This window comes from Alosa sapidissima, chromosome 21 (genome assembly GCF_018492685.1).
Source record: "Alosa sapidissima isolate fAloSap1 chromosome 21, fAloSap1.pri, whole genome shotgun sequence".
Classification (NCBI taxonomy): Eukaryota; Metazoa; Chordata; class Actinopteri; order Clupeiformes; family Clupeidae; genus Alosa; species Alosa sapidissima.
Window position 1 is genome coordinate 29,476,695 of NC_055977.1, and position 17,702 is coordinate 29,494,396.

Consider the following 17,702-nt stretch of genomic DNA (forward strand, 5'->3'; position numbering starts at 1 on the left):
TTGTTGCAAGACCTGTGTATGTAAGGGACTATATGAGGTACAAGTAAGGGCTTTGGCCACAGCTGTCCTGGACAGTGAAGATGTTATCACAGGAGGCTGGCTCCTGTGGTCCACTGGCCACAACTATCTGACCCTCTCAGGGAGGAGCCCATTGTCTTCTGCATGGGTCTGCTATTTATTGCTGCTGCACAAAGGCTTGTGTTTGCTTGCCCAAGGTGTTGCTCATCAAGCCACCTTCACAAAGGGGCCTCAGTGTTTACACCCCAAATCCCGGCTGAAGAGGTAGGGGGAGACGCAAATTGGTTTGTTTAAAGGAGCTGATCGCAAACATTTAATTCCCATACAATAGGTTCATTAGGACAACAGTGCCATTGGATAAACAGGATGGAGCACTCTCTGTTTGACGGATCATCTGGTAATCTTCCATAGAGTTAGCGAAGATATTTGCATAACTCTTGATCCTTCCAGTAAAATCAGATAAATGATGACACCCTCAGAGTCTGGTCTTTGTTTTTTTTTTTCACCAACTGACTTGAAGTCCCTCATGACAGGCTAGAAATGGCACATCATAATCATAAAAGTGGATAGCCTATCATTCAGCACATTCAGTTCAATTCATTCATGAACTCACTATAGTAAAAGCAAAAGGAGAGTCAAAAGTTTTCTCCCCCTGCTGATGCCTATGACCTGATTGCTAGACAATATGAATAGGGTGAATGAATTGCAGAGCACCTGTAGCCTTAATGTGTTTCTGCTATGGCTGTAAAAGACCTCTTGAAGAACTGAGCTCTCAAGCAAGTCAAATAAAACACGATTCCACAGTTCCTCAAAAGCAGGAAAACCATCAGCATATCTACGCTTTAATCCGTGTGCATATTCAGTTAGACACTACACCGGAGTCGCCCGTGTCGAAATGTTTATACGCATTTCAATTTCGCCCTACTTTCCATTTTATGCCCACAGGTAAGGTGGGTCTTACCTATTTTTCTGACGTGGTAACCTATCACCGCGGTAGATCGTGCTCCTCGGCCAATCATCTCGCAGGGTCGTCCCTCGTTCAACCTAAGTACCTTACACTGAAAGAATTCCATCAAAGTTTCTGTACAACAACCTAAAGTTATCCAAATATTACAAGTAGCCTAATATAGGCTACCTATAGAGGCCTAGCCCATATAACCGACGAACGATTCACATTTCTCTATTAGGCAATTACAAATATTTATTTGGGCTACTGACTGAGATTCGTCTGGACTAGGGGACGCTGGGGTGCTGAGGTGTCGTACCGTACCTGGCAGGTGAGACGGGATTGAAATAAGCAGGGCAAGAAAAGTAGACTTACCTGTAGCCCGGGTTTTTGGCTCGCTCACTCTGCTCAGCCTTAGTCTACTCTATTACCTGCACCGACTTGAAAGTCCAGTTTCACAAGGAAGAATCGTGGAGGAAGCAAAATATGTCACAGGAGACAGACAGGTAAGTGTTTCTTCCAGAGCAACATATATCAGAACATGGGTTGCCTTCTCATCAGGCTCAAAGATTACCTTTTGGACAGATATTTTCCTTTTCAATTTTGTTTGCTTATATTAAATATGGTTAGACCTCACGAGGGTCATCTATACGGATTTACAGTCTTGCTATGATTGTAAAATAGAATGCTATGGTATGGTTGCGTACAGCAGGCTAATTGGTATTTGACAAACGCCATTTTCTGGGGAAAGCAACGGAACTGAATCGATTTAAAAAATCCAACCGGTGATTCTTTGCATTTAAACATAACTATCCTATGGACAATCAGAAATGAACACATTCAAAGGCATCAAACATATATATATATATATTTTTAAAACGTATGGCATAACTGTGTTATAGGCTATAAGGCTCTTTTCCACATCAGCTAAGTTGGATTTGTTTTTAGTTCAACTTAAATTAGGTAATTTCCCTTCTGGTTTTCTAGCCCTGGTTATTTTTTTAGAGGGAAATCCAGATTTATCAATAGACTTTGTTTTAGATATTCTGATTTAGATTGATAACTTCAGATAGGCTAGATTGTTATTCTACAATGTATATCACTTAACACAAGAAAAGTTTGTGTATTATGGCAGTTTTATCATTAGCCTACATTGGACTAAGATGTTTTCAATGTTTTGATAATTTTCTATTCTTGAAAATGACAAGCAATGAAATAGCCATGTTTGATCCATAACTCACATGACAATACAGGAACTTTAACTAGAATGTTTTGGGATTCAAGTAATTTGTCCATTTAGGATCAGCACCAGAGGATGATCAAATAGTTTTGCACAGTATAGCCTAGGACAGAATTGCACTGCCATTCACTTATAAAATGACCCAAACCACATGCAGTAACATTTTAGGTAGGCTACGGGACCACGCTCTGCATAGCAAGACATTTGTTTTTTTAAAGGTTGTTATGCTTCTACATATTATTGTTGGATCTGTGTGATTTAAAGGGCATGATGTCACACTGAATCTGTACAAATGTGCAGGTAAGGCAGAAATAACAGCCAAAAGTGATGAGATTATATTGTAAATATACATTCGGCTATGTAACATGGATATACATGACAGGAAGACAATAAAGTTTGTTCATTGATGTAATGCATTTTATCATGGAAAAGCATTGTAAAAATACCATCTTTCAAAAACAGGAAGTTGATTGACAGTTATTCTGTCAAACGTGACATGCTCTGCTTACTTCCTATCAAAAGTCAAGCAGCATTTCCAAAGTTATACAACCATATGAATTGAATTGTCAGCAAGACATTCACAGAAATTATCGGACAATGATGTTCACTCTAAAAAAACGTTACCGTTAGAGAAAGAGAGCACCCTCAGGGACTAAATTGTAAACCAACCTGTTGGGAAAAGTTACTCATGCTCTGTACCCAGAAATGTGAGGCTATAAGTGAATCGATTTGATACATTTGACATAATACATAATCAGTTAATATGTTGACATTGGCCCACTTATCAATGAATAATGCAGAGCAGGTGGAGAAATGCATATTTAATAAAAAAATAAAAAAATTGAACTTTCACTTGTCTGTAAATCACATTCAGTTTGTGTTTTAGATTTAGATTTAGATTTTTTTAAGTATTTTTTATTTTGTGTCATATTTAGAAATATTAATATATTAATAATTTTTTGCCCCTGACATTTTGTTGTTGTGTTGTGTGTGGCAGTAAGCGGCTGGTGGTGGTCGTGCCCAATGAGACCTCGTTCCATCCGCGCCGGGCCTACACCAGCGAGGATGAGGCATGGAGGTCGTACCTGGAGAACCCCCTGACAGCAGCCACCAAAGCCATGATGAGCATCAATGGTGATGAGGACAGTGCAGCAGCTTTGGGTCTGCTTTATGACTACTACAAGGTCAGAGGTCATCCTCCATCAGATGACTCAACACACATAGTTATTGTGTACTATACACACACACACACACACACACATTAGAGTTTCCTTTTGTGAGAGACAAAGTGAATATGGTATTTCTACAGTGTTGTTTTACAGTATGATTAAGTCAGTCTCTTTGTCAGTCAGGCAAAAAATAGGCAAGTAATCGGATTGTCATTGCCATGCAACAGAGTGAGAGTTCAGGTCTTTCTGAATTAATATATTAAGCAAAATTTGATTATTTGAGCAATGATTTTGGTATAATGTATATTTATTTGAATTTTACCGTAATATACATTGTAGCCTACGTGTACCATGATATAGACAATCTTTTAAAAAGCTATTAGTTACTGTATATTAGGTGTTACTCATGAGTATTACACTGTGAACATGGTTCAGGCTTAAGAGACATTACCAAGATTCCTTTATTCACTGTCAACTTCTAAAAGGGCTTTGACATGCACAAGGTGTAAAACACAATGCTTTTGACCTTCATCCTCTGTAATGTCGCAATACTGTAATGTTGAACCATGTTAGTGAAAAAAAGCTGCACAGCATTGTTTTTTACCCATATCTCAAACTGTTCTCCTAATATGTTTGGACTTGTCTCCGCTTTCATTTTCATTCAGGTTCCCAAGGACAAAAGGGTTTTACCCATCCCCAAAGTGGTTGAAATTTCAGAGGAGCAGGAAAAGAGGTCAGTGGCATGTCACAGATATGACAGCTAATGCTAATCTGTGCTAATGTGAGGTGATGGTACTGCACTTTATCGCTGTCTGTGTCCTTATTAGGCCTATTTCTGTTGCCTAGGAACAGTTTGGTGGGTTGTGGCAGCCAAGGTGAGGTAGAGACGGTGGACAACCGGGTTCAGGTGCTGAAGTCAGTGCCGGTGAACCTGTCGCTCAACCCTGAGCATCCCGACTCCAAACGGGACCAGTGTGGCACAGAGAGCGCGGAGGCAGCTGCTGTTACCGTGGTGAAGGCTGAGGTCTACACGCCGGTGTTCATGGGGGCCGGGGCGGTGCACTACCGTCCGGAGGGGGAGGAGCACACGCGGGTGGTGTACGAGCAGAGCCACAGCTACGACGCCGTGACGCTCAGCCATGGCGCCTACGGCAAAGACGAGCAGCGCAGCTCACCTGACAGCACCTATGAGGAGGACAACAACGGGGTGAGGACAGGGACACCCAGGGCTCACACAACATGACAAGAAAGACACTGACTGACCTCCATGCCTTGAACACATGAAGGTGTTAGGTAGTGAAATAGTGCTGATAGTGAGGAGAGGCAGTGGTTTGTCCTGGTGCACAGTTTAGATGTATGATGTAGGATACTAGGATACATATGTTCACTATCAATACTATAAGATAATACTGTAATGTGTAACACTGTTTGTGATTATGATTTGTTTGTTGTTAGTGATGTATGAAGTTGGATATTACTGTATGTTAGCAGTTATTATGCTATTATAACAGAGACTTCTGTTGTGTTTTTGTGCTCTCTCCTCAAACAGAAATACCGGTCTTCGTCTTTGGGAGCTGATGGTTTTGTGTTTGAGCAGTCAGATGTGTAAGATGCGCCTGTCTGGGTTTCCTTTGCCATCCCAAATTTATCTGAAAACAGACTTGACAGTTGCATGAATCTGTGGAAGTTTGTTTGAAAACCTTCATAAAACAGTGAAGTGTTACAGAGATAATCAAATGTATATTTTCAATATTCACAATATATAATTTGTAAAGGAATGTATTTAAGTGAATAAAATAACTTGCTGCATTGTATTTATATTTTGCAGGGGTAGTGACACTTTTCAGTACACCCTTGAGGCTACCAGGTCACTGCGTCAGAAACAGGGAGATGGGCCCATGACATACCTGAACAAAGGCCAGTTTTATGCTGTGACCCTGAATGAAACAGGAGCCAATAAGCGACTGAGACATCCCATCAGCAAAGTCAGGGTGAGCGATCCCAACACACTATACACATAGGTAACTCATGTAGGTAACTTACAGTAAGTGCGTCATGCTAGTGTTAGAATCTCGGTAGATATCTTAGGTGAATGGTGCATTATGGGATTCTCACAATGAGATTTTGCGCCACATGACATGTTGCGCCCCCAGGTTTTAAGTAGTTACTCTATCTATCTATCTATCTATCTATCTATCTATCTATCTATCTATCTCTATCTATCTGAGCTATACTAATGACTGTGTGCAACTATTTTGTTTCAATGAGATTAAATTGCACTCATCAAAGATAAGCAATCAGTCTATTATTATCAGCCTATTGCAATGTTTACATTATGTCACACTGTGTTCCCTGCCTCTCGTTTCAGAGTGTGATTATGGTGGTGTTCAGTGAGGATAAGAACCGTGATGAGCAGCTGAAATACTGGAAGTACTGGCACTCCCGCCAACACACAGCCAAACAGCGGGTCCTTGATATCGGTGAGTTACTGCTGTTTCCCATCAAGTGAGAGATCACTAAGTTCCCCAGAGCGAAGCTCAGTGCTCCTGGCTACAGTACCCTGACATGCATTATAATGTACTGTATGACAGTGAGTTGCATCATGATGCCATGACGACTGAGTTGACATTTTAAATGTTTAAATGGAACAAGGATCCACTTGGCTGCTTCTACACATCAGTTATAAAGGTATAGGTGTGCGTTGTAAACAGGTGTGCAGTCAACAAGTGCAACTCATCCTCCCCCCCCCCCTCCCCCGTTCAGATTCAGGCTCTTGCCCCAGGCCCTCTCACGCCATCCTAAGTGAACATGGCTCCTCAGATCTCCATCTGGTGTGAAGTTAACCCAGCTGGGTCTTTCCCTGACACAAATTCTAAAATAATGATGCTTAGCATTTCAATTTAAATTTCAAAGGGAAAACATGTTTTGATTGTTTTGTTAGTTGAAACTATGGAAAGTAATCTTGCTTTGAGTGAAAGTGTGTACCAGTGTGTACGTGTGTGTAAGGTACACGTTACACGGCTGTTGGAGGGATTTGTGTTGTGTCATGAGAGAACAGGTCCGGTATGCTGGAGTGTTATTGTGAGGTATGGACGGTTCCCATTGGGATGGCAAGCTGTGACCTGTGCACGCAGCAATGCTGCAGTGGCATGTGGGAGACCGTTTGAATGGTGAGAAATCTTCGGCTTGTTGGAACAGACAGAGGAATGTCCCACGCTTCTTGTGTTGTGTGTGCTTACGGTATTCAAATGGATCATTCTGCTGTAGGCCTCACAAATAAATCAACACAGAACTGAAACGTATTCTTTTATTTGATGGTAACAGACAGACTACTATTTAATAATTCATCTCAGGTTTGATACCATTTAACTTTCAAGGCATTCAGTCTATACAACATTTTTTTTCCACACCTGTCCCAAGTTATGTCAGGGAAACCACATAGTCCTGAGACTCAAAGTTGCGTTAGACAGTGACAGTGCTAAAAGGTGACCATGAAGTAGGTACACAGTGTTTTGTGTTTAAAAGAGGAAAAGACCTGTTTCCGTATCCCCAGTGACTGTGGTTTAATTTGCCTGGCTAATGACGGCAGGTGACAGGAGCATGCCTGGCTCTGTCATAGGAGGATGAGCAGGATTACCGACAACAAACAACTCTGTTGCTGTGTTGGTGGATCATAGGGAATACAGTATCATGCCATTGCAGCAATGCTGCTGCCTTTTCTGGGTGTTTGACTTCCCTGCAAGCCATTTTGAATCAAATGTAGATACTCAAATATAATGACTAAATGCATGAATGTGTGCAGTCACATTGAGTGAGCTGAAACACTCATATGGTTAACTCTTGTAGGTGTACGGTCACACCGATGTGACGGGAATGTTGGAAAATGAACGCTCTAAAGAATATCTGGGTTCATTAAATTCAACATAGAATTTTAGAACCTTGAATTGTTGCGGAACGGAATCTTATGTTAGAATGTTCAAAAAGCCACACCTTTGTGCGAGCAGCTGTGGAGTGACCGAAGGTGTTCACGGCTTGTCAGGTGTTCTCCTCTTGTGGCCTGTTGAGGACCAGCTGTGGGCGAGGGGATTGTGGGTATCGGGGAGGCAGCCGCACCCCTCGGGCTGGACGCCGTCACTGTCTTTGTTGGACACAACTCTCACAGGTGGGGCGCGGGGGTGTGCAGAGCGAGGTGGATAAGGGGGCATTGAAGAGGTGTTACCATAGATGTTCAGCCTGACCCACTGGGAAACAACAGGCACATATAGGAATAAAAGGTAGAGGAAGGGCGTTGTCGCAACAAGGTGACCTCTGGGCATATGGCAAACAGCAACCTGCAGCTCCTAGCTGGTCAGGACAGACAGTGACTGCAACCTGACACCGCCACAGTTGGGATTTGAATAGCAGTTGAGGCGGGATTGTTCTCGAGCCTCGGGGCCATGTCACAAGATCTGGGATTTGAATGGGGCCCATTTAACAAGGGGGGTAGGGGTGCATACAGGGCTTAACCAATGTGGACTGGTTTGACTCACAAGCACCTGGGAAAACCAGGAGATTCCCTGAGAACCTGGGAATATGGGAATGGGATGGCCCGCCTACTGGTCCTGGAGGAGCAGTGGCGTAGCGTAGCTATGCTGGGCCCCGGTGCAAGCATGTTCATTTGGGCCCCCCCCCCTCGAACATCAACCCCACCCCCACGACACAAACACATGCAAAACACACACAAAATTGCATGTGTGTGATGGAGATTCACCAAAATGACCAGAAAGAGCCATGCACAGTGGCTACCTGAGAGGCATTGGAGCTCTGGATGATCTCCTGCACTGAGCTCCTTTAACTGCACAGAAAACCCTCCAAAGGCTGTTGCACTCACACATCCATATAGCAGCACTCAGCTGGCCAGTGTGTAGTGAACGCGTTTAGATTTTTAGATTTATATACTAACTGGACTAACTATATATAACTCCTTTATTTCCACTGCCTTGTTGTCGTCTGTGTTCATGACATGTGATTTGGTGATGAATGATGACCTGTTTTGAAAAATATCATAATAGCATATTTCTGTGCTCAAAATGTTTTGCAAAAAATGGTGAAATAACAGTGGCAAACAATCTGAGTGACTCAACTCCTTCTAAGCATATATGAAACATTTTCCGAAATGCTGTATGTTGCATACAATGTCTCATCTTTAACTTTAATGTGTGAAATATCTCTGCATGTGTCATGATCCACTCCCCTGCATGTGGTAGCTTTGAGGTTGAAGTGATTGTTTATCAGAGGAGATAAGCTTTATCAGCAGCTGGAGTGTGCCGTTGTATTGCATTGGAACCCTTATCAGTCTGAGACAACAATGCTCAGATATGGTGCTCTGGTTGAAGATCACCTCAGTGATTTCTATATTTTCAAAACATTCACTTTTGCTTGTTTTACTGACATATACAATTGTAACACTTTAATCTGATACAACTTGCTTATTGTATATCTGTTAGTACATACAGCTTTCTGGATAGCAATGTAATGTAATGTCAGGGTGTCGTGAGTGTGTTGTTATTGACTAAAAGTGTTCTCTCCATAGCTGACTATAAAGAGAGCTTCAACACCATTGGAAACATTGAGGAAATTGCCTACAATGCCGTATCTTTCACTTGGGATGTGAATGAAGAAGCCAAGGTATGTCTTGTTTTAGTTGCTAAGCTATTCTGGCTGCACAGACTCATGTATTCGCTGAGGCCCTGCAGCTCAATAACTTTAGGTCCTCACCACTGGGTGTGGCTCATAGACTTCAGGAATATCCTATAGTTGCACATCAGTCATCAGTCATAATGTCATTGGCCCAGCTCCCTTGAGGACTTGGAGTTTTGGAACAAGGTTTCCCCAGTCATTAACTGGATGATGTTATATCTTTCTGAATGAATTTTGAAAAGCAGCCCTGTCTCTCTCTTTCTCTCTATTACTCTCTTTCATTTAAGTATATTTCCTCTCTCTCTCTCTCTCTCTCTCTCTCTCTCTCTCTCTCTCTCTCTCTCTCTCTGTGTGGTGTGTGTGTTTGTGTATTCTGTAGCCTGTGTGCCTCAGGAAGTCCCCTCCTTTTGTGACCACTCCTTTAGAGCTGGGCCCACGCTGTTTAAAGTGTGACGCTGAGGACAAACACAATGCTGTATACCCCCCTGTAGAGCTCCTCTACACACATACATTTAGCAGCCCCACCCTGAAATGTGTGTTTTGCTCTGTTTTCTTTCAGTCTTAGGCCTCAGGTGTCATGCAGGGGAGAGGAGAAGTAGAGGAAGAGGTGAATGCATAGACTGAGGGAAAAAGAGAGTGTGTGTGAGAGAGAGGTAGGGGGATAGATTGAGAGAGAAAGATGAGCAAAGCAAGTATCACATGCACACACACACACACACACACACAGACACACACACGCACGCACGCACGCACGCACACATGCACGCGCACACACACACACACAGAGACGCAGGGGCACACACATAGAGATGCAGGGGCACACACACAAACACTCACACTCACACACACACACACACACACACGCACACGCACACGCACACGCACACACACACACACACACACACACACACTGTAATGCCACACAGATAGCTCTGCCCTTTTATTGAGTTCTTTATTTGGCTCTTCTGTGCCCGTAAAGCGCAAAACAAACACTCTGCACTGCGCTCGTCTCCAATACTAAATGGTCAATATTTGCTTTCTGATCCATTCTCCCTAATGCCTTTTCTCAGCTGTTTGGATGCTGAAGCTATTAGAGTATTGACTTCCTTGTGTGGGGCTAAACCACATAGCTTGGGAACTGAGCCATTTAATGAGTTTTTAGTGAATGGCAGTGGTGTCTCAGTGTCTGCCTTTGCCAATGCATGCACACAGCTCTGGGTAGGCAATCTTATCAATTAAATCAGCCAGCACTGACAACCATCTCTGTCTGAATCCTACTTAGCCTTCATGTTCTCTGTGCATAAGGGTTAGGAGACCATGCCACTCAAGGTAAAGGAAGCACTGACTATAAACCCCAGATTCTCAGAGAGCCATTGATCTACAGAGCAGAGAAAATGCCCCAGGAAAAGTTCATGATGCATGATTCCAGCCATTTGCATTTAGCATTGGAGATTGTGTGTGACAGACTTCAAAGGGAACCATAGCACATATTAAAACAAAGAAATGTTTCTCCATTGTACTTTATGTTGCTGATTTAATATGTTTACGACATCCTAACAAAATGAGGTGTTGAGGTACAAAGAACTATAAACCACTTAATTGGGCTGTATTTTGGGCCTTATGCAGGTGCTGAATATGAAATACAAACAGAGAAGTGTGCTCTTACCAGCTGTCCAAATGGGCATTGCTATGGTTAATATCCAACTACTTAATACATTCAGTAGTGGGGGACTACTGTGAAGTTGTTACATTTTGAAGAAAGAAAAAGAAAAACTCATGTCTATTTCCTTGAGCAACCGTGTGTGTGTGTGTGTGTGTGTGTGTGTGTGTGTGTGTGTGTGTGTGTGTGTGTGTGTGTGTGTGTGTGTGTTTGTAACTGGTTACTGGTAGGCTTTATACACAAGCTGAGACACGGTGTAGAGGTTGGGATGGTGGGAAAATTGTTTTTGTGATACGCCCAACCTCACCTGACTAAGTCCAAGTTTGTGTGAGAAGGAGTGTCACACACAAGAACTGTGAGAATCTATCAGCAGTCACATGTTTCCACATTAGGTCACACATGAGATGCATTTGTGTTAGAAACTGCCAAAGATCTGCCAGCTATCATTATATTCTCCAAGACCATAAAGTGACGAAAGACTCAATCGAACTCCAGTTAGGGCGAGATATCATGTAACTGTGAGATTGATGAGGTCATGGTGATGAATGTTATGTTTGCAATGTTTGTGGCCGTTAGACTTGAGTTTGACATTTGTTTGATGAAGGGGAGAAAAAAATGTTTGTAATCTTAGAACAAAAACGATAATGATTCTTTTGTAATTAATTAACGAAAGCCAAAGGAAATGGCATAGTGACAAAGATTTACACATGTGTCCTTTTTTGCTCTCTATGAAAAGTGTTGGCAGTGTCGGGCAAGTTGTAGCAGGTAGGATGATGAGAGAATAGCACAGAACATTTCTCATATCAGGAAAAAGGTCATTAAAATAACTGTCATTTTAGTAGCACGATGAGCCATAAAAACAGCACTGTACCTGTCATACAGTATATCTTTGCTCTGATAATTAGAACATACCCCTGGAGAGTCTAGGTTCATTGGGAGTGTTTGAAACACGCTGTGCTGTTGTTTTATAGTGTGTGTTTGTCATTGGTATATGATGTGTGTTTGCTTGTTTGTCTGCAGATCTTCATCACAGTGAACTGTCTCAGCACTGACTTCTCCTCACAGAAAGGAGTGAAAGGTCTTCCTCTCATGATCCAGATCGACACCTACAGCTACAACAACCGCAGCAACAAGCCCCTGCATCGCGCCTACTGCCAGATCAAGGTCTTCTGTGACAAGGTGAAGCCCAACTCCTGTAATCTGACCATTCAAAGACCCTTCACTAAACCTTGATCAGAGGGCAGCCGGACTGGCTGGGTAGGGCTTGTATGTTTGGTGGCTACAGTCTCTTCAGAAGGCATCTGTCACACAGAAAGCTTTTAGCCAATTTTAGGTCAATTTTAGGTGTGTATTCACTACTAAGGAATAGGGATTGAACTTGTAGTTACATGCCTTTGAAACATGAGGAAAGATGTAGTAAGCATGTAGTATGTTCCGGAAGCCAAATCTTGCTTTAGTCCGGCAAGTTAGCCTAAACTAACGTATATGAGCCCAATAGTTTCAGCTGTAGGCATCAGGATTTGATAAGTTTTAGTTGCACTCTTGGATGACTGTTTGCCTCCCCCTGGTGGTGTATTGTGCTTCACCTTCCTCTTAGGGACACATCTACTGTACCATTTGTGCTATGAGTCTCCACACTAGTACTGACGCTATGTAGGCATAAGCCAGTGGTTTTAACATTGGCAGTAGTATGTTGCTCGAGTTTTCTTTCTTTTTACACATCTTTACAGTTACAATGTGTAACACCTGCTCTTCAATATTTGAATACACAAACCTGAAGGCTCCATGCCTGACTGTCATCTGTCTTATGACTGCTAAAAGCTGATCCTGCCTGAGATACTCTTCTCTAATGGAACAAGGGGTATTCAGTGAGGTCAGAATCCTGATTGATGGGTCATGTTTTTAGTATAGGCTAGTATACTGTAAAGGCTAAAGGGATTATATAAGTGTAACTGTAGTACTCTACATCTGCTTCAGTGTCTATACTCAAACAGTCATTGATTGGTGTTCACCTTTTTTAGGGAGCTGAGCGAAAGATCCGAGATGAGGAGAGGAAACAGAACCGCAAGAAGGCCAAAGGTCAGTGTTCTGTTAAATCAATCTCCTTATCACAGCATTTCTCATCTGTGGGAATACATTTATCTATGACGGATGGTGTTGGTAGTAATTCAAACTTTACCTCCTCACACATACAAAATTCTTTTACAATTTGTATATAAACAAAAACAATCTCTTATTCATGTTTAGATTACAGAATGTGACAAGTGAAATTTGTGTAGGCCTACTAGTGTAAAGAGAAAATGGGCAATTTAAGAGAAACATATGACAGGTAAACAATTTTCACCCTAATTAAAAACACATTGTGTGTGAGAGGTGAAGTATGAATTATGGCCTATTCAGCCCCTCTTATTTTCAGATTATCAACATACCTGCATAGTAAACACTCATACCTTCAATTTCTCCTCCATTCATCAGGCAAAGATGGGAGCATGGGGGTAATTGCCCTCCCCAAGAAGTCCGACACAACATTCTTCAAAACAATGATAGACCTGGATGCCCAGCCAGTCCTTTTCATCCCAGATGTGCACTTTGGTAATCTGCAGAGGGCAGGACAGGTGAGACCAACTGGACAGGCAGGTTTCTGTTTCCTGTCTGATTAAAAGTGGCAACACAGATTCCAAGTCATGGGTGATGGCAACTGACCTGGCCACGACTCACTCTCCCACTGAGACAGTGTCACAGTGTCTAACTCTAAGGTTAGACACTGTCTCAGTGTCTAACCTTAGAAATGGCCTCTGCTGAACCTGTGAAGTGGAATGAAACTACCATCACCATCTTTATCTAGTGCATTAGGTACCTTAATGAGATTTTCTTTGAGGGATAACAAAGAAATAAATGGACCTTTCCAAATATCACCTGCAAATGCCACTGTCAGGTTTCCTAGGGTGGGCATGCCAGTTTGGGTCCGGGAGATGTTTGCTCACCTGCAGTGGTCATTATGTCAAGCATCACCATCATCAGAGCAGGCTAGTTCATGGGGTTGTGAAATAACAGCATCCAGCAATGGGAACACCAGGAATGTGCTATTTTCTTTTTCTTTTGACATAGTTCTGTACAACTAAATACAAAAAAATGTTTAATAGATGACTTTACCTCTGTTGCCAGGTGTTCACCTTCAATACAGAAGAAATGGAGAGGGAGGGGTGAGTATACAAACACAGACACACACACACACACACACTCACAGTGACATGTATTGACAAAGACACACATGCAGTCTTCAACTTTGATCTTTATCATGGCCTGATACTGTGAGGTGGCTGCATGTTACTGACTCCTGATTGGTCTGTTTCAAACGATGCACCAGTGTGATTGGCCTTTACTCCTGTGATGGTGACAGGAGTGTCTTGGTGAAGCGAATGTTCCGGCCACCTGAGGAAGACTTCTGCCCCACGCCCCACAAACAGCTCAAAGAAGAGACACAGAAGAAAAGTAAGAATCAATCATGACAATATTGAATTTTGCTGTGGTTTTCTGGCAAGATGATGAAATATACCCATAGACATGGGCTCCTTGAAAACACATATTTGAAAATAAAACCCTTATTTCCACCTTCTACTCTTCAATATACACTGTGCAAAAGTCTCAGGCATCTTACATCTTTTGTTTCAGCAATGCTATAAGGACCATATTGTTTATTTATCAGTTTCTTAATTAGAGTATGACCAAAGAACACTGGAAATATGTTGTAGACCATTTAAATACACATAAAATGTAGTTTTTGTTCTGATACCAGTCCAATTTCAGCCTCAAGCTAGCATTAGATTTGTTGTTTTAGCACTATTATAATGACCAATCACCCAAGGGGGAAGCTCCTGATGGAGCTGCAAATGAGCGAGTACTACAAAAGGACCAATCCATCTGATCTCTCTCTCTCTCTGCCTGTCCAGTTCTGCTGTACGTGAGGAAAGAGGCTGATGAAGTGTTTGATGCCCTGATGCTTAAGTCTCCCACACTGAAGGGGCTGATGGAAGCTGTGAGTATTTCAACTAAATGCAGCACTGGCTTTAGCTATGCAGTCAGTCATTGTGTTGAAGTTATGCTGCTAAGAATTTTCGGTTACAATTTACTTGAAGGTATCTACATAAGACTGTCCACTGTCATGAACGTGTCATAAACATTATAAACAAGTCCTAAACGCTTCCGTCACTAGCTTCTGTCAAGTGTCATTCAGTTTTTGTCATGACAAGTTAGGGTTAGGGTTAGGGTTATAACAGTGTGATATCACTCTTATGTATAAGTATAAGTATAAGTATAAGTATAAGTATATATTCTTTTGATCCTGTGAGGGAAATTTGGTCTCTGCATTTATCCCAATCCGTGAATTAGTGAAACACACACAGCACACAGTCAACACACAGTGAGGTGAAGCACACACTAATCCCGGCGCAGTGAGCTGCCTGCTACAACAAGGGCACTTCAGCCGTGGCCCACTGGTCGGGGCTCGAACTGGCAACCCTCCGGTTACAAGTCCAGAGTGCTAACCAGTGGGCCACGGTTGTAGAAATCTTAAGTAAAGTGTTACCGAATTTTCTTTCCTAAAAATGCCTGTAATTGCTGGACATTGTTATTGTATTTTCAAGAACAGGCAGTCCATCATGTTCGAATGTGATTTTACATTGTTGTTATAATATTTTGCTTTGTTTATTAAAAACACTGCAGATTTCAGAAAAATACGGAGTGCCCATTGAAAGAATAGCAAAGATCTACAAGAAAAGCAAAAAAGGGTGAGTAAGGTCTTGAGTCAGAGTACTTTCTGTCTCACTGTGTGTGCTGAATCAGACACACATTCAAGACAATTCCATTTCTGTTCCAGTAGCATTTGGCTATTTTACCATCATGCTTACCTGATGCTTTGTCTTCTGCAGGATCCTGGTGAACATGGATGACAATATCATTGAGCACTATTCCAATGAGGATACCTTCATCCTGAACATTGAGGGTTATGCAGACGGATATAAAATCACTTTGACGGAGATCTGACATGGCTCCATGTTCAGACTATGAGGACTGCCACATTTCAATCAGTCACACTCAAAGGTTCAAAAGTTAGACCAATCTCATCCCCAACAGGAGAGCAGATAGAGAACCAGGGGGCACTGATGGATCTGCAAAAGAGTGCATCCTCTCCAAACTACTGTCATGCTCTGTAAATCCCTTCCATGGATCCAGGAAGTTGTTTCTGTGGACCTATTTAATGCTCTGGACATTTGCAGAGTTGATCCAAACAGGATTCACTCAAGCAGTGTATTTATATTGGGCCATGCAGTCCTTTTAAGTAACCCACCTTAACAGTGACTACGATGCTATGAATTCACCTGTTACCTGAAAATTGAACACAACTCAAGATGCTTCTGTTGGTGTTCATAGCATGTTCTTTCTTTGAAGCTAAATGAGGTTCATTAACTTTTGCCTTTCTGTTGTACAGGCTCTGTGAAGACAGCTTGCTAGTATTCGCAACACGTATCAAAAAGCCTGAATTCTTCATAAGGACCTAACATACAGAGTACATGTATTTGCTTAGAATAGTGTGCTAGTTTTAGACCCACCAAGAATAAGTTTGGATTCTTTTTTTGAATTCATTCAAAATGGCATTTTTATTACAGAGTCACTGGTCTTAAATATGTTTATTATGGTGTGGTCTGTTTGCGTGTGTGGCCATTGAATATGTATTGAGTCATTGTTAAAAATATATTTTGTTAATTAACCATGTACAGATGTGTTGTTTTTTAGTATATGCATAGTGGAGTGCATAATAACAGGTATAGTTCAAAGTACTCAAAGAGATGGTGCTTCAGTAGTCCCAATCTATTCAAATAGAACCCTAGAAATGCACTCCTGTTTTGTGTCCTTTTATTTCATAGATTTTCAGTTGGTCACAAAACTTTCACAGGATTCGTTCACTGGCTCAAAATCAGTGCTGTGATATTCTCACCCCGGATACTAATTAATGGATATGCTATTATCTTTCCATTTTATTTAACGTGAATTTATTTTTTATGCATCTGTTTGGATGACGTGAGCCTTGTATTCAACTGCCAAGGCGGAACTGAGCTAGTAAAGCAGTGCCATCTGCCATGTTCTGATTGGTGAACACTCTCTAGACTTCACTCTATCATGCATCATTACATAGGTCTGTCATGTCCTGTGTGTGGAATATGTCTGCCAAACTGTTGGCCAAAGTAGAGAGTAGTAGGGCACTTGTTACAGTACTATTACATGTTTTAATAAATGTTGTCTGTGATGTAAATAGCAACTTCTGGAGATTGTATAAACCCATGTTGTGTTCATTGTTACTATGTGTTTTTTAAAAGAAGCATAGCCTATATGAAAATAAATATGAGGCAGAAAAAAACTCAAATACTCTTTTGTAATTATTTTTCTTTCTTTATTAGATAAACAAAACAGATGTCTGTGTTTAGAATCTACACTGACACAAAGTACAAGTTACAAAATCTACAAAATGGAACAATGACAAACATTTTGTTTAACAGATAACAATTGTACAGTATAAATTCATACAATACTGGTTTATCGTATATTTGGCACTTGACCACATGTTGCTACTCTGTGATTAACACAAGTGAAATGCCTGATGCTGTATTTGCAAAGAAGAAAAAATGTTAAAATGCCCAAAATGCTTTAAAATCAGTCATTATTTCAGCAGGTTACAATCTTGTTTTTAAAATCGATTATAATGGTTGAAATGACCATGTCCACAAACCAGCAACTGCTGGTAGGCATTCACCACAGTCCGATAACCAGTGTTGATCTTGGCTGTAAATTACTGTACTTGGCCAAGTGGCCATTTGAAGAGGACTTCAGGACTTCATAAGAATGTCTTCTTTAGAATGTGGTCTGAAATGCAGTGAGACTGAGCTGTGCGTGTGCGTGACTTAAGTATGTTTAAATGATTATGTCATTTTTTTT

At 41.5% G+C, this 17,702-nt stretch overlaps 1 protein-coding gene across 4 annotated transcripts; it reads left to right on the forward strand.

Moving 5' to 3' along the window:
- The first annotated feature begins 1,099 nt into the window (after positions 1–1,099).
- Positions 1,100–17,133, forward strand: grhl2b (grainyhead-like transcription factor 2b). 4 transcript variants are annotated; one of them, XM_042076190.1, is made up of 16 exons: positions 1,100–1,470; positions 3,202–3,388; positions 4,039–4,106; positions 4,226–4,580; positions 4,923–4,978; positions 5,202–5,364; positions 5,742–5,853; positions 8,946–9,040; positions 11,733–11,891; positions 12,734–12,791; positions 13,188–13,327; positions 13,878–13,915; positions 14,080–14,204; positions 14,663–14,748; positions 15,435–15,499; positions 15,641–17,133. In XM_042076190.1, the coding sequence occupies exons 1-16, from the start codon at positions 1,451–1,453 to the stop codon at positions 15,753–15,755; spliced, it is 1,842 nt and encodes a 613-aa protein (XP_041932124.1). In that variant the 5' UTR covers positions 1,100–1,450; the 3' UTR covers positions 15,756–17,133. The 4 variants fall into 4 exon arrangements, with proteins under 4 accessions (XP_041932124.1, XP_041932123.1, XP_041932125.1 ...); XM_042076189.1 differs by having other exon boundaries at positions 1,101–1,470; positions 4,220–4,580; XM_042076191.1 differs by having other exon boundaries at positions 1,102–1,470; positions 4,220–4,580; positions 14,113–14,204.
- The last annotated feature ends 569 nt before the right edge of the window (positions 17,134–17,702 follow it).

Bases quoted from the DNA above. Each gene is read 5' to 3' on its own strand.
- grhl2b (XM_042076189.1), top strand. From the start codon at position 1,451: ATGTCACAGGAGACAGACAG. The intron at 4,107-4,219 runs GTCAGTGGCATG...TCTGTTGCCTAG, and splicing joins TCAGAGGAGCAGGAAAAGAG to GAACAGTTTGGTGGGTTGTG. The intron at 13,328-13,877 runs GTGAGACCAACT...CTCTGTTGCCAG, and splicing joins ATCTGCAGAGGGCAGGACAG to GTGTTCACCTTCAATACAGA.